This window comes from Suhomyces tanzawaensis, assembly GCF_001661415.1.
Source record: "Suhomyces tanzawaensis NRRL Y-17324 unplaced genomic scaffold CANTAscaffold_4, whole genome shotgun sequence".
Taxonomy (NCBI): domain Eukaryota; kingdom Fungi; phylum Ascomycota; class Pichiomycetes; order Serinales; family Debaryomycetaceae; genus Suhomyces; species Suhomyces tanzawaensis.
Window position 1 is genome coordinate 1,089,517 of NW_017963639.1, and position 14,123 is coordinate 1,103,639.

At 44.0% G+C, this 14,123-nt stretch overlaps 5 protein-coding genes across 5 annotated transcripts; 2 read left to right on the forward strand and 3 right to left on the reverse strand.

Moving 5' to 3' along the window:
• Nucleotides 1-72: 72 nt before the first annotated feature.
• CANTADRAFT_253505 (aldo-keto reductase superfamily protein) lies at nt 73-1,705 on the reverse strand. The gene has a single exon (XM_020207393.1). It carries the CDS (start codon nt 1,405-1,407, stop codon nt 550-552), a length of 858 nt encoding a protein of 285 aa, XP_020064469.1. The 5' UTR covers nt 1,408-1,705; the 3' UTR covers nt 73-549.
• A 2,555-nt stretch (nt 1,706-4,260) lies between these two features.
• TDH3 (glyceraldehyde-3-phosphate dehydrogenase (phosphorylating)) lies at nt 4,261-5,268 on the forward strand (the record flags this gene model as incomplete). The annotated part of the gene is made up of 1 exon (XM_020210043.1): nt 4,261-5,268. The coding sequence occupies one exon, from the start codon at nt 4,261-4,263 to the stop codon at nt 5,266-5,268; it is 1,008 nt and encodes a 335-aa protein (XP_020064470.1).
• A 242-nt stretch (nt 5,269-5,510) lies between these two features.
• Nucleotides 5,511-6,392, forward strand: CANTADRAFT_22090 (uncharacterized protein; the record flags this gene model as incomplete). The annotated part of the gene is made up of 1 exon (XM_020206779.1): nt 5,511-6,392. One exon carries the CDS (start codon nt 5,511-5,513, stop codon nt 6,390-6,392), a length of 882 nt encoding a protein of 293 aa, XP_020064471.1.
• Nucleotides 6,393-6,638: 246 nt separating this feature from the next.
• On the reverse strand, nt 6,639-8,640 carry CANTADRAFT_253745 (DUF4246 domain-containing protein). The gene has a single exon (XM_020207400.1). The coding sequence runs from the start codon at nt 8,337-8,339 to the stop codon at nt 6,885-6,887; it is 1,455 nt and encodes a 484-aa protein (XP_020064472.1). The 5' UTR covers nt 8,340-8,640; the 3' UTR covers nt 6,639-6,884.
• A 2,047-nt stretch (nt 8,641-10,687) lies between these two features.
• CANTADRAFT_22093 (uncharacterized protein) lies at nt 10,688-11,578 on the reverse strand (the record flags this gene model as incomplete). Its single annotated transcript, XM_020206780.1, has 1 exon — nt 10,688-11,578. The coding sequence occupies one exon, from the start codon at nt 11,576-11,578 to the stop codon at nt 10,688-10,690; it is 891 nt and encodes a 296-aa protein (XP_020064473.1).
• Nucleotides 11,579-14,123: the final 2,545 nt, after the last annotated feature.

The following is a 14,123-nucleotide window of genomic DNA, read 5'->3' on the forward strand; positions in this document are numbered from 1 at the left end:
GCGATGGTGGGGCATATCCAGAGTTTTCAAACCTAAAACAGGACAGAAGCATCTGCAATGCGATTTTATGTCACCTCTTGTAGTTTAATTGTCAGAGCCGTTCCGGATATAACTGGAACACTAGGTGGGGCGTAAGTTCAAAACGACAGCTGGGGGTCCTTTGGGACTCCAAGAGGGTCTGGGACGACTGGCGGGTCCATTGGTTGCGGCTCCATTGGTTGCGGCTCCATTGGTTGCGGCTCCATCTGACAGGACTCGTCCTAGAGCGCGATCTGCAATTACAATTGAATACGAGGCGTGCAGCGCACTAGGCAGTTACGAAACAAATCGCCCAAAACCCCACTGCGGGCAGGGGGTGCTGCTCGGCTGCTAAACCAGACTACCAGTGATATTTTCAGTCGGACTCTAGGTTGCGCCAGACTAGCACAGACAAAGGCTTCCATGCGGGCCGTGGGCTTCCATGACGGCCGCAGCCTGCATGCGGCGCTGGCACCCGTGTGCATTAGTGCATCTATGTAAGACCTAACCATATTGTTCTAGGGGGCCCAACTATGGGGCGTCGGTGCACTCCCAGTCGGTGGGATCGTAGGAGTCTGGCTGGTCGATGCCCGCGATTTCGTCAGGGGTCAACTCGAAGTCGTTGACCTCCAAGTTTTCCTTCAATCTGGAAGGCGTTTTGGACTTGGGCAACGGAATGTAGCCCTTGCTGAGCGACCACTTGACCAACACTTGCGCTGGCGACTTGCCGTACTTTTTGCACGCGGCTGCGAGCGCCAGCCCAGGCTCAGGTGCTGCCAAACGGTTGCCGTGGGTGAGAGGAGCGTACGCTTCCACATGGATGCCCTGGGCCAAGCACCATTGGGCCAATTCTGTGCGCATCACCCAGGGACTGATTTCGATCTGGTTGACCGCCGGTGGATGTGTCAAGCCCGACCACTGCAAGAGCTCTTCCACATGGTGACGCCCGTAGTTGGACACCCCCACGGAGCGCACGTGACCGGCCTCTACTGCCTCCTGTAACACTGCGTAGCTCTCTAGCCGTTTCTTGGTTCCCGGAAGTGGCGAGTGGAGCAACAACAAGTCGATGTACTCGAGGTTGCCGATCTTGGCCACCATGTCTTTTACGGCTTTCCTGGTGCCTGCAGTACCTTGCTGCAGGTCCCATACCTTAGTGGTGTAGAAAAACTCCAGTCTTTTGGCTCCAGGATGGTCCTGAAGGTACTTGGAAATCCCCTGGGCCACCTCTGCCTCGTTGTGGTAGAGAACAGCCGTATCGAAGTGACGGTAGCCGAGCTTACATGCCTCGTAGACAATGGAGCTGGTCTGGGCCGGAGGGAGGTTGTAGCAGCCCATGCCCACTGAAGGGATTGAGTAGCCTGAGTTGAGCTTGATGAGACGGAGCGACATCGTTGGGTGGCAAGGATGTCGATCTTGGGGTTATATATATTGGGTCGTGTGCTGGTAATAAGACTCTGTGCAAGTCACGAGTGCATATAAGCCGGGGTTTGGGTTATGTGCAGGCTAGTAGTGCACCCAGGCTAGCAACGATAGCCCAGGTGCAGGATGGCCACGGTTGCGATAAGCAATTGACAGGAAGAGTGTATTGCGGTATGGGTATGGTAGAGGCGTAGCAAGTGACAGGACTACTGCGGTATGGGTGTACTTGAAGGCGTAGCAAGCGATTGCTGCCAGCGTTGTTGCAATCGCATTGTTCAGAACCAGCTAATAGGTAAACCAGCCAATGATGATCTCAAAAATCACATACTTAGTTTAGAATAGCCTTACTACGAAATTGGCATCCGGAAAAGGAGTGGTGAATTATGTATCAAGCAGTATGCTTACTTCCGAATTCCTAATAATAAATACGATTTAAAGTATGGCTATAGTTCTAATTTGCAACTTCTGTATTAATCTCTGAATTTTTCAGAACTAATACTAATCAAACATCCTTTTAGTTCTATGGGTAGAATATGAAGGGAGACGCAATAACAAGTCATACCAACCTAACTTAATTGCGCAGACTCATCAAAAGTATAACTGAAAGTATAATAAGAAAGGCACTTTACTCCAATTAATATTTTGTGTGCTTTCAAAACCGCCAATTCAAAATTCGAGTATGATGATATAGTAGACTTTGTACTATGAGTGTGATGGGCGAAGGTTGTATCATTTCGCATTTTAAGAGCAGTACGTTAAGTTTTGAAATAGTGTGAGACTTTGAACGCATCCACTTTTTGCTTTGATAAGATGAGTACTCTCGTCGTAAATAGAATGAAAATTGCTTGAGCTGTATTTGGGCCAAAATTACAGACCCATTTCCTTGATAATTGCGTTGGAAAGGATCATAATTGGTGCAAATTTGATCCAGAACTTTTTGCACCAAAATCTCACTCAGTTATTCTGTATTCAATGCCCAAGCTAGCTTTTAAAACCACCACATAAATTACTAACATAAAATAATTAGTCATGAAGGGTTACCATAGGAATTCAGATAATTTATTCAGAACCAACAATACGTACATCGGGAACATGGACAAGAGGAACAAAATAATGCCAAGGCTCAATTTATATGGGCCGATAATGTTGGCTAGACCAAGTGATAGAGGTATAGAAGGATGTGCAGAGGAGCTGATAGTGCCTGAAATCTTCAACAGCTAACAAGGCATACCGTTTCTAGCCTTCAAATTTGCATCCTTTGAGTATCCTGAACCAGCACAGAAAAGGTATATTCGAAACCACCATGGTGATTTTCCAAGAATGGGTGCCATAGTATGGTTTTTTTAGAGTAGCAAGCCCATTGAAGATCCAGCTTTCCATTTACTTATATTATTCAGAACCACGAAGAATGTTGTTCAGAACAACTTTACGAAACCCACGACCGGTGCCGTAGGTGTGATGAGTAGAAATTGTAACACTCAAAATGACTCGAGTGTTCCCATTTGCATCCTCTATATGAACCATCATATACATGTAATTATACTGGTGAAGGAGACCTCCAGGAAATTAGAGTCCTGAGATGGAATTACACAATTTGGCCATAGGTAGCCATGGTTTACTATATTACGTGTTCTATGAATACAAATGTAGCTGGCCCGGCGTTCCATTCATTTTTGTCCTATTGTTCAGAACAACCACCTAATCAATGTTCAATTTACTCATAAGTATTTTTTGGTTTTGCAGAAACACCACCTGAATAAATTATGAATAATCTCATGAGACTTAATTTAATTTATTCAGAACTACCTGCATTATACAAAATCTAGTCATAATTTCCACCTCCCCAGCAGTACAATACGTAGAACTCGTAGCACAACACCCACCGGTGCAATGCAACCCATTACAATCCTACCCAACATATTTCCGTATCTGTCCCAAAGCAATCTACCAACATCACCTGACAAGCAATTTCACCACCAAATCGCGCAAATCGGAACCCGGTGGCCCGCATCTGCCACCTAACCTGCCTGTAGCGCACTCACAAGGTCACCACAAACTTTTGTGCCACGCCAATCTCCGCTAACTGGCCAATAGGAACGCGCAAAATCATTCCGTTTGTCCCTGAGCGATTTTTGTGGTCACGCCAGCCTGCTTGCTATTGGTCCAGAGCTGGCCAGGCGGGCCGTATGCCAGCTGGAGGTGACCTGGGCCCTTTGTGTCAGGTCTGCGTTGCCATTTGGCCAATAGGAACGCGCGAAATCGGTCCGATTGCCCCTCCAACAGCCATTTTGGGCAATTGTGGGCCACTAACGCCATGGCCTGCTATTGGCCCAGAGCATTGCGGCACGGAGGCTCCCCCTGCACAGCACTGGCGTGACATTGCTCCGTGGCTGCCACCGTGGTGTGAGTTCGGTCTCGGAGTTCTCCCACCCTGGCGGTTTACAGGTTAGCCCGTGCCCACGCACCGACCGACAATTTTCACATTTTCACACCGACCCCGGGACTGGAGCAAAGGAACCCTTTGGCCCGGAGCCGACCGGCAAAAACCCGTGGTCCGTGGCCAATGGCCTCCCCCACAGTATGGGCCCGCTCCACCACTCTCCCACCACCCCCAGCCCGCCGCTAACCGCCGGGACTCCCCCACAATGCCCCTGACCCTGCCCTAAGGCCACGTCCCTGGTGCAGCAAACCTGCAAAATCCCTGGCGTCTCTCCGACTGCAGAATGGACTCCTGCCCCCCGGCAGCCAGTATAAATAGCTGCGATCCGCCACCCTGGCGCCAGATTTTTTCTCTCCATCCCCCCATATTATAATAATTTAAACATGGCTATCAAGATTGGTATTAACGGTTTCGGCCGTATCGGACGTTTGGTGTTGAGAATCGCTTTGCAAAGAAAGGACATTGAGGTTGTCGCCATCAATGACCCATTCATTGCTCCAGACTACGCCTCCTACATGTTCAAGTACGACTCCACCCACGGTAGATACGCTGGTGAAGTCAAGTCCGAAGGTGACTCCTTGGTCATTGACGGCCACGCCATCAAGGTCTTCGGTGAAAGAGACCCAGCCACCATCCCATGGGGTAAGTCTGGTGTCGAGTACGTCATCGAATCCACCGGTGTCTTCACCACCCTCGAGGGTGCCCAGAAGCACATTGACGGTGGTGCCAAGAAGGTCATCATCACTGCTCCTTCCTCTGACGCTCCAATGTTCGTTGTCGGTGTCAACGAAGACAAGTACACTCCAGACTTGAACATTGTCTCCAACGCCTCCTGTACCACCAACTGTTTGGCTCCATTGGCCAAGGTTATCAACGACACCTTCGGTATTGAAGAAGGTTTGATGACCACCGTCCACTCCATCACCGCCACCCAAAAGACTGTCGATGGTCCATCCCACAAGGACTGGAGAGGTGGTAGAACCGCTTCTGGTAACATCATCCCATCCTCCACTGGTGCTGCCAAGGCCGTCGGTAAGGTTATCCCAGAATTGAACGGTAAGTTGACCGGTATGTCTTTGAGAGTCCCAACCGTCGACGTCTCCGTTGTTGACTTGACTGTCAGATTGAAGAAGTCTGCCACCTACGAAGAAATCTCCGAAGCCATCAAGTCTGCCTCCAACGGTGCCTTGAAGGGTGTTTTGGGTTACACCGAAGACGCTGTCGTCTCCACCGATTTCTTGGGTTCTTCTTACTCTTCCATCTTTGACCAAAAGGCCGGTATCTTGTTGTCCCCAACCTTCGTCAAGTTGATCTCTTGGTACGATAACGAATTCGGTTACTCCACCAGAGTTGTTGACTTGTTGGAACACGTTGCTAAGGCTTCTAAATAACTATCCACCAAATTATGAGTCTCCCCGGAAACTTGTAATTTGAACTAGAGCCGAAGCAAATCCTTATATATGATTAATGAGATGCTTGACTTGGCTAACGCCAAGTAGTAGTTTTGCTTTTACTAGTGTAGCAAGCTTCAAACGCTTTTCCTTATAATCGAGTCACGTGACCTGTCACGTGTTCTTGATCTCTCTTCATAACATCAACAACTACTTGCTTGTTCCTCCTCCTTCTCCAAGCCATGGACCCAGACGACTCAGTCGACCTCTTCCTCAACCAGTCGTTCAAGCTCCACAAAACGAACCAGCTCCTCCCGCTGCTCTCTCCCCATCAGCTCGAGTACCTCAAAGTCAACCTTGCACAACACCTCTACGACGACTACTGTGCTAGTATACGCCACCAGGAGCTCATTCCACGCTACCACTCCATCCAGGATGTGTACAACCACCTTAAAGTGTCACAGGGCCTGCAGAATGCCCAGTACCAGATACAATATGTGGTGATACGATGTGGGACACTTCTCCCCAAACAGATTCTTATCTTCATCAACAGTGGCCAGAACAGTGCCAGCTACAACACAGTGGTGCTCAAACGTATCACAAGCTACAATGACGCGTATTTGTTGTCATTGTTGGAGAATATGGTGGGTTTGGAGGTGCCTATGGTGATTCGTGAGTACCGGCTCCAAGACAGGCACATCTTGGACATCACCAACCAGCTCTTGACTGGACTCGTGGCACGCCACGAGCAGCGTGTTCCTGGGCGTACCTCAGGTGTTTTGGAGCTGGCAGTTGGAGATATCGAGATCACCTACGGGATCTCAGACAAGGCCATCAACAAGAACCTCCGCGACATCACCGTGACGGTGCCCAGCACCGATCTCGACAAGTTCCAGGACGGTCCCGTGGTTTCTGAGATCCATGCGTTCATTCTCCGGACAACCACCTTGAATCTCGAAAATTTGGGCATCGTGAAGTTTGGCTCTGCATTGATCTCGTTGACGGTGGATGGACGTGTCAGGATTGGAGGCGACAGATTGCCGGACAACATCAAGCGTGAAAGTGTGTGGGGGGTGATGGAGAGCTTCATGGCACCGATTTCGGGCTCAGAAACGGCTTCGTGAGTGGGACTTACTACAGATGATGAAACCAATTTGGCCAACCTGAGTTGTGTTATTATGGATGTTCTAGCTGAAAATTGTGAATAAATATTACTATTGGCCTTCGTACTCGGTTTTAGCTCGAAATTCCAATAGCGTTTCGGAGGGTTTTATTCGCCAATGTGCTCAATTAATATAAATACATACTACGAAATTATGATACACGTTAATTTAAAACTAGACGCAGATGTCTTTACTACTATTCGATCAATTAGAACGCTTATCAATTAATTATGGCCCATCAGGGCCCAATTCCCATCAGTGCTCGCAAAGAGAGAAGTGCCTTTGGTAAGGAAGGAAATCATCGTCGACATGATCCATGGACCTTTCCTTCATCAAATCCTCTCTTGTATCCTTGGCTTCTTTCATGGTTTGTGGCCACTTTTTCTCGCCTTTAAGTTTGAGGATTGCTTCTTTCATCGAGTCCGAAATAGAATCCTTCAATTCATCATCTGCTCACCATTCCTCCTGCTGGGGAGGAACATCCTCGGTCGAAGCAGTTAGCGTGTCGTAGGGGTCCACTAAAAAGAAGCACAATATTTTCCTGTGGCCAGATTTCAGTTTATCTTTCAATTCAAACAGATCCACATGATGCTGGAAGAAGTTGGGAAATACCACAATCCGATCTTCCAATGCCTCAACACTTTCAAGCGGACCCAGGATTATGTCTTCATCTTTTAAGCCGTAGTATACTTCTAACCATGCCACGTCATCTTGAGCGTAATTAGGCTCATTGTACCCGGTTCTAAAACTTAAGGTCGAAGTAGTGATATTCTGAACATCATAGTAGTACAACACGGTTGCCACGATATTCTCGTTGATGGAGCCTTCGACGTGCCAGCTTCCTCCAGGATAGGTGGGGTTTTCGGGAGTTAACTCGATGTTGGCCATCTTCACGATGACCTTCAATTTACTAAATTGCTTGAGATCTACAGGATTCGTAGGCTTGGGGTCGTCGTCAAACGATACCTTCAAAGGCTTCAACCACTCACGTTGCCTGGCATGGTACAACTTTTCCATCTGTATGTAGTCAATCTTGTACCCTTCAATTTCCTTTTCTTTGGCCATTTCTTCTTTCTTCAAGATATCCCAATAATCTAGCACGCTGTCGGGATAGACATCACCAGGAACCTCTACCTTGGAGCGGTTTCCCGAGGCGTAGAAGGATAACGAAAAGTCCAAAGCAGGAACAGTAGCGTTGAAAACCTCGGCAATTGTGCTGTAGAGACCAGAAAATTTGACTGGGTGCAAATTATTGATGTACGAGCTGAATTGAAAATTTTTAGATTCGTCAAGCGTCATGGTGGCAGGTAACCATTGGTATTTCGTGGAAATTCCCCAACGTACACCCTGCTTCTTTTGCTCGATTGTATCCAGATATTCGGCGATAACTAATTCTCCATTGGCATCTTTGATTGGGGTGACTCCATACTGCAATGGGAACAACAGAGGATGTACCAAATCCACCACATTGGTGGTTCCCGGATGATAGTCGACCTCAGCAAAAGAGCTTGCCAACTCGTTGGCCTGAGATTGCAATTTCTGCTTGACTTCGGCACCTACCACCGATTCGCTTGCACTACTGGCAAGAATTTTCTCATCAGCACCGAGAGTATAACCACCAAGCGTGGACTCAGTGCGGTCGATCCAGTCCAATTCCTTAAACACGTAGTTGATAACGTCTTCGATGGTTCTAGTTTCGTCGCCAAACTGCTCGCGGAGCTCCTGTCTCCATTTTGAGGCAATGACATCATTAGTATATTTCAGTTTCCATTGGGGCTTGGTACGGATGGAGTAGCTTATGCGATTGATTAGCCTTTCTTCTATGGTCGGATAAGTGGGTCCATTGCCTATCCAGACTCCCCAGTATGGGTGTGGGAACGGCGACGTTGATGCTGGGGTACTTGGCATAATTTGGATCGTCTTTGTAAGTCGTTTTGGGGAGGGTTTCTGGTTAATTTATATGCCCCACTTTTAACTGATATTGCTCAGTTGGATGCGGAGATGGCATGTGGAAATTGAAGAAGTGGACTGATAGAGCAAAGAGTTTAATATTGGACAGGAACCTGAGGTATAAAGATTTACACGAGGCCCCTGCGTTTTGAAAAAAGTACGAATCTCTATATATAATTCCGCTGTCATGTGTGTCGTCTAAATTCGACGCAGGTACCTAATGGCAGAAAATACCTCTGCGAGAAAGCAACTGAAACTCTTCCCACAAATCAATTGGAAGCGTTCTAGAAGCAAAATAGGGCTGTTCTGAGCGTGGCAGGCTTATCGTGGCTGCTGAGAGCGTTTTTGGACAAGAGAGCGGAACCAATTACATATTTCCGTCTTGAGCGGAAGTATTCTGGCTGCATGCTTCCACCTCGAGTCGTCTATTGTACAAGTTCTATTGACAGCTCTTGTACTCACATATCATATTTCAACCATTGATTCACCACCTATTCAATGTCAGCTAAGATGTTTTACAAATAGTTCGTTTTAATATTGATATAAGAATACATAAATTTTACATCCACAACGTCTTGTTACATGACAATGATAACCATTCGAACAACACATTCATATTAGATACATAAAGGGAAAAAGTGATTCGTTTATGGTTCAATATCGTCATCTTCTCAAAAAAAAGAGCTGAAAATAAGCGCAGGTCACCGATACTCTGATTTTTGAACATGGAGTCCATGCTCATGAGAGTACTGTCATGGCTCCATATAGACTTTTTTGAGCACACATGTGTACTGTATGCCAATTCTTGCCGCCTGAATTATCTTCCTTCACGATCCTATAACAAATGGGGTTAACTGCAGTCAGCTTGGTATCACTCCATATTATTGAAACTTCAACAAATTTGACACAACTTTCACTGGTTCAAAGTGTCAGCTAGAATTGCAATATAGTTTAGTTTGATTTACTATACATATATTGCGCACCCAAACGGCTAAAATAATCACGGCTAAAATAATCTTTAGTTAGTCTCTACAATTGGGTAGAAAAATTCATAATTGAAATAATCATCTAAATTGGTGACTACGATTATGAAATTGAGAAGGCCGTGTATTTCAGTACTCAATGTCTGAAATTTTAGCCCAATGTACATACCAGAAGGCGTGATTAGTCCCTGTAAAAGCGTCATGCAGCTAGTTCTTCACTAAATTATCGCCCCTTTCATCATGGGTACATTTCATTGATTGCAAACTCTACGTGGTTTCTAATCTAGGAGGTATACATAAGCGTATATTGAACGATTCAGGTAATACAATCATCTTGCTTTTAGGACTTTTGGAAGGGGTGCTTGGTCAGATCATCCAAACTGTGCGAGTGGTGCTGATGTCGTCCATTGGGGTGTGAGTTGCAAAAATGACTGGCCCTGGAAATACGGGAAAAACTATACTACTGAGGTTTTACCAACCGCTCATAACGAGACAGATGGAAGTAATAACTGGACTGGTTCTATAGTTGACGATGAGAGTGAGCAAAAGGTTACCATTGGTGAACCCTGGACTCTCAAGAATTTCTTCTTGCTTACTACTTCAGGATATACTTTCGATGAGTATAATTTGTCAGATTATCCATTTCCTAATAACGCAAAGTGCACTCCTTATGCCAAGTTCATTCAATATTTTCCACTCAGATGGACCGAAGACGGCTACGAGTTTTCAGTAACCGTTCCGTACCTTATTAATACGGATACCTTTTTAGATCCATGTGCAGTAGCAGCTAACAAGAGCAACGTGAGAATCACTCCATTTGACGGTGGTTTTTCTTTTGAAAATGGATGGTTGACTAAAGAATACGAAAGTAAAGTATAGTTGTACTAACTCAAGGCCTGTTGAGCAAAACTTCCCAAGATTAGTGGTTGCTGCATGTAATAGCGAACAATAATGAGGTCATGACAGAAGCTACAATATCAAAGGAGTCTCTGACACTGGGATCCGAAATACTAGGGACTTTTTAGGGCAAAACTTTTTCACATATGTTAACTTATTGTATATTTGCTAACGGCATATACTACAATGATGCCGTTTGATGAAGCACGCACACGTGCGAATTAGAAAGTTCATGGACTATTGCAGAAAGCGTATCTGTAAGTTAAGCGTGAGTTTAATATTCTGAATCATAGATCACCAACCAAATATTTTGCTTTCTTTATTGTTCCATATCTTTGTTTATTCAATAAAAGAATGTACAAAGCACCCAAGCCATTACATAATGCTACTCAAAATTTTGACAGATTAATATTTCTAGTATACATTCTACTCAACGTCCTCCATTAGTTCCCTCAATCTCTTTTTCGACCTTATTTTCATTGGTTGCTTTAAAACTTGTCCTTTCTTGCCTTTACTGTTTAACTCGTAACGATCAAACCCAAGAAATCTATAATAATAGTCTTTAAAAGAAATGGAAACACTTTCTGGTCGATATAGTATTTGATACATCTCATCTTCATCAGTATACATGATGTGCACGACATCCTCAGTGACACGTTCAATCCTATTGTAGTTAGAAGTATCTTTTAACTCCTGAATAACATTTGACTTGAAGTTCCTAACTTCGTAATCCCCTTCAACGTATTTGATTTCATCTTCAATAATATACACTTTGTTACTGTATCCTCTTTTCTTCACGTAAATGTTCTCCTTATTCACAACAATGTAACAAGATGAGTACTCCATTTCATAGCCATTCGCTACAATTTCATAGATTTCTTCCTCATCTTGAACATTAATTTCAACTGTATTTTCATGCGATGTGCTTAGTTTACCATCAAGAATAAATATTCTTAGCGGACGCGAGCTAGATGTATTGTATTTCTCATATAATTCATCTGACATTTCGGCAACACCATGCTCTGTGCTCATATGCTGATCAATAAGCTCTAGTATATCGCCAGCCTTGACGAATTGTGTAGCATACCATTCAACATCTTCCTCTTCGTCTATCACCGCATGTCTATCAAAACCTTCACTTACTAATTGAGCTCGTATTTGTCCATCAGGAGTGATGACAACATAGAAATCTAAAATCTGATCCACCATATATCGTTTAATATCCGAAGTGGTTTCATAATGTACGTATTCAAAGAACTCTTCATCATCAAATGTGCTAAACTTATGATTGTTGTAGAAAACTACTATTCTATCCATTTTCAATGCTTGGTCTAATTATCCAACCTTGTTTGCAAGTTATTGCTTACTTTTTTGCTCAATTGATAGGTTGTATCTTCGTTGTATCCTTATAGCTTATCCAGTATATGATCACTCTTTAATTGATTCAATATAATTCTCGCGAACGGTCTGTTTTGTTTAGAGTGTTTTTAGAAAACATTCGAACCCTCGGCCCGGAACTTTTCGAAATACGGGTAGCTCGATTTTCGTAATAGGGGCCGGAACTTTTCATACTAAGGGCAGATTATTCATACCTCCAAAAAAATTGCCACCCTCTCCCCTGCCTACAAATTATTCGTGTAGCACATCTAGGGATTTGTGCTTTAATGTAATCGAATAAAACCAGACAAGCACCTCTCATAATTTCTCTTGCCTGCTCATCTAGAAGAATCGCTTTTCTCTACACAATTCCATATGCTCACCAGCATGTCTGCAAAATCCNTCATAGCTTTCAATAGAGATTTTACTTGTGGCATCTTTCACCTTTGGAGTTAATTGCTCCTTTTTACTTAGGTTAGAACGTTTTACTTTAGACTTGCAGACTGACCAAATTCTTCTATAGCATTTAATGCTGGAGAATAAGGGGGTAAATAGACTAGCTCCAATCCACTCAGAGCAACTAATAACTGTATATCACGGCGTTTATGGATAGCAGCATTATCAAGAATCAAGTATTTCATTTCCTTAAGTTCCTCATTCATTTCTATTTTCTTGATGACGCTTTTGATAAATGAACATATGTGATTTGCAGTAGTACCTCTAGCCACGGGTTGACTTACAGTAGAGTCTAACTTTCTCTTTTTATTGGCTGCGAGTTTGTTGGGGGCTCTTACCTTCAAATCAATACAGCCTTTAGANGAGATTGCACCGAGAAAAGAGACATTCAAACCTTGTGTAACAGGAAGAGTCACAACTGCCTTTTCACCCACAGCAGACCACCCATATTCTCGTCTCATACTAATATTGAATCCAGCTTCATCAATAAAAACACAATTTTTGTTGAAGTCAAGTTTGTCTTCAAATAACTCGGCCCATTCTTTTCTTTGGTTCATAAGATCCTCCGGGGTACGTCTGTGAGACCACTTTGAGATTCGCTTAAGACTGAATTTACATTCCTTAGTCATAAAGTTGTGTATTGTTGACATACAAGCTCTTGCATCTTCAAAACTACTCTTGAGGCTCAGTTCCATAAATTCCAAAGTCACAGTAGCATCTTCATGGATTAAATTCTTCAAATATTCTTTGTGACTATCCGTGAGGGCTGGCTTCGGACCACGCTTCTTTGGTTCCTCATAAATTCCATATAATTCCTTCAATACTTGCTTATTCCAATTTCTTTTCCATGTATAGGCGGTTTGCAAACAGATGTCATTCAATTTCGCAGCCCGATAAACCGAGCACCCTTGTTCAATAACCAAGTTCCAGAACCTTTCTCTAACTGCATCAGAATAATAGTTATATGGACCTCTCTTGAGTCCTACATGTTTAATATTTGCTGCATCGATATCATCCATTTCATAGTCCTCGTCATTCATTTCCATTTCTGATCCATTATTCGCAATCTCGGTGCTCAGAGCTGAATCCTTAATTCTTTTGAATTCACTAAAATCGAAACAATCCCCTAAAGAAGTCATCTCACATTCCAATGCCATCACTTCGGGCTCTAAAGGAAAACTATTTCCTAGACCATCCACGTACCTATCGTTAAATTTAACTGCATTAATATCCATGATTGATATATTCTAGTATATTTGTCAATCACATAGAGCATTATTTTTTGTCAGAATTCCGGTCNCTTCAGAAATTTTTACTTAGGAAGGAAAATGAAGAAATCCTTGTATGTTCGAACAATGTACATCTTCTACAGGGCTAACCGTTCGCTAGCACCAGTTTCATGATTACGGGAGGTATATTTTTAATTGAAGCTTAGTATGAAAAGTTCCGGCCCGTATTATGAAATTTGGCTTGCCCGTATTACGAACAATTCCGGGCCGAGGGTTCGAATGTACTTTGGAAACGCTGTACGTATCGGAATTTTCTTAGCCAAACCATATTATAGTTTCGGAGCTTTGAGATCTACCCTTATTTGTTGAGTCAACTCTCGGTAATCCACTTTGCAATACTCTTCATGGTCTTTTGCAATTCAACGTAACCAAAAGTGTTACGAATTGGATGGTTCTAGAATTTAAATAGTACCAAAAGGGTTAGCAAATTAAATCAGAGCGCAAACTGCCTCGGAAAGCTTCAAATCGTAACTGTTAAGTTTACTTTCCGAGGGTAGTAACCCTCGAAGTACTTCTATGAGATCGTTCCATAGAAGGGCTATTATGGATATTAAGGTCACCTTGGGGCCGTTCTTTATGCAACTTGAAGCAGTAAATCGACTAGCAGAGCCACCAATAATGTCCTGGAAGTGCAGAACTGGTGAACAATTCCTGGATCATCTGATGGTTCCCGAATAATCACATGATACTCCCGGACCATCCCTACTCTAACTTCGCAAACCTCCCGTCAAAACCCCCAG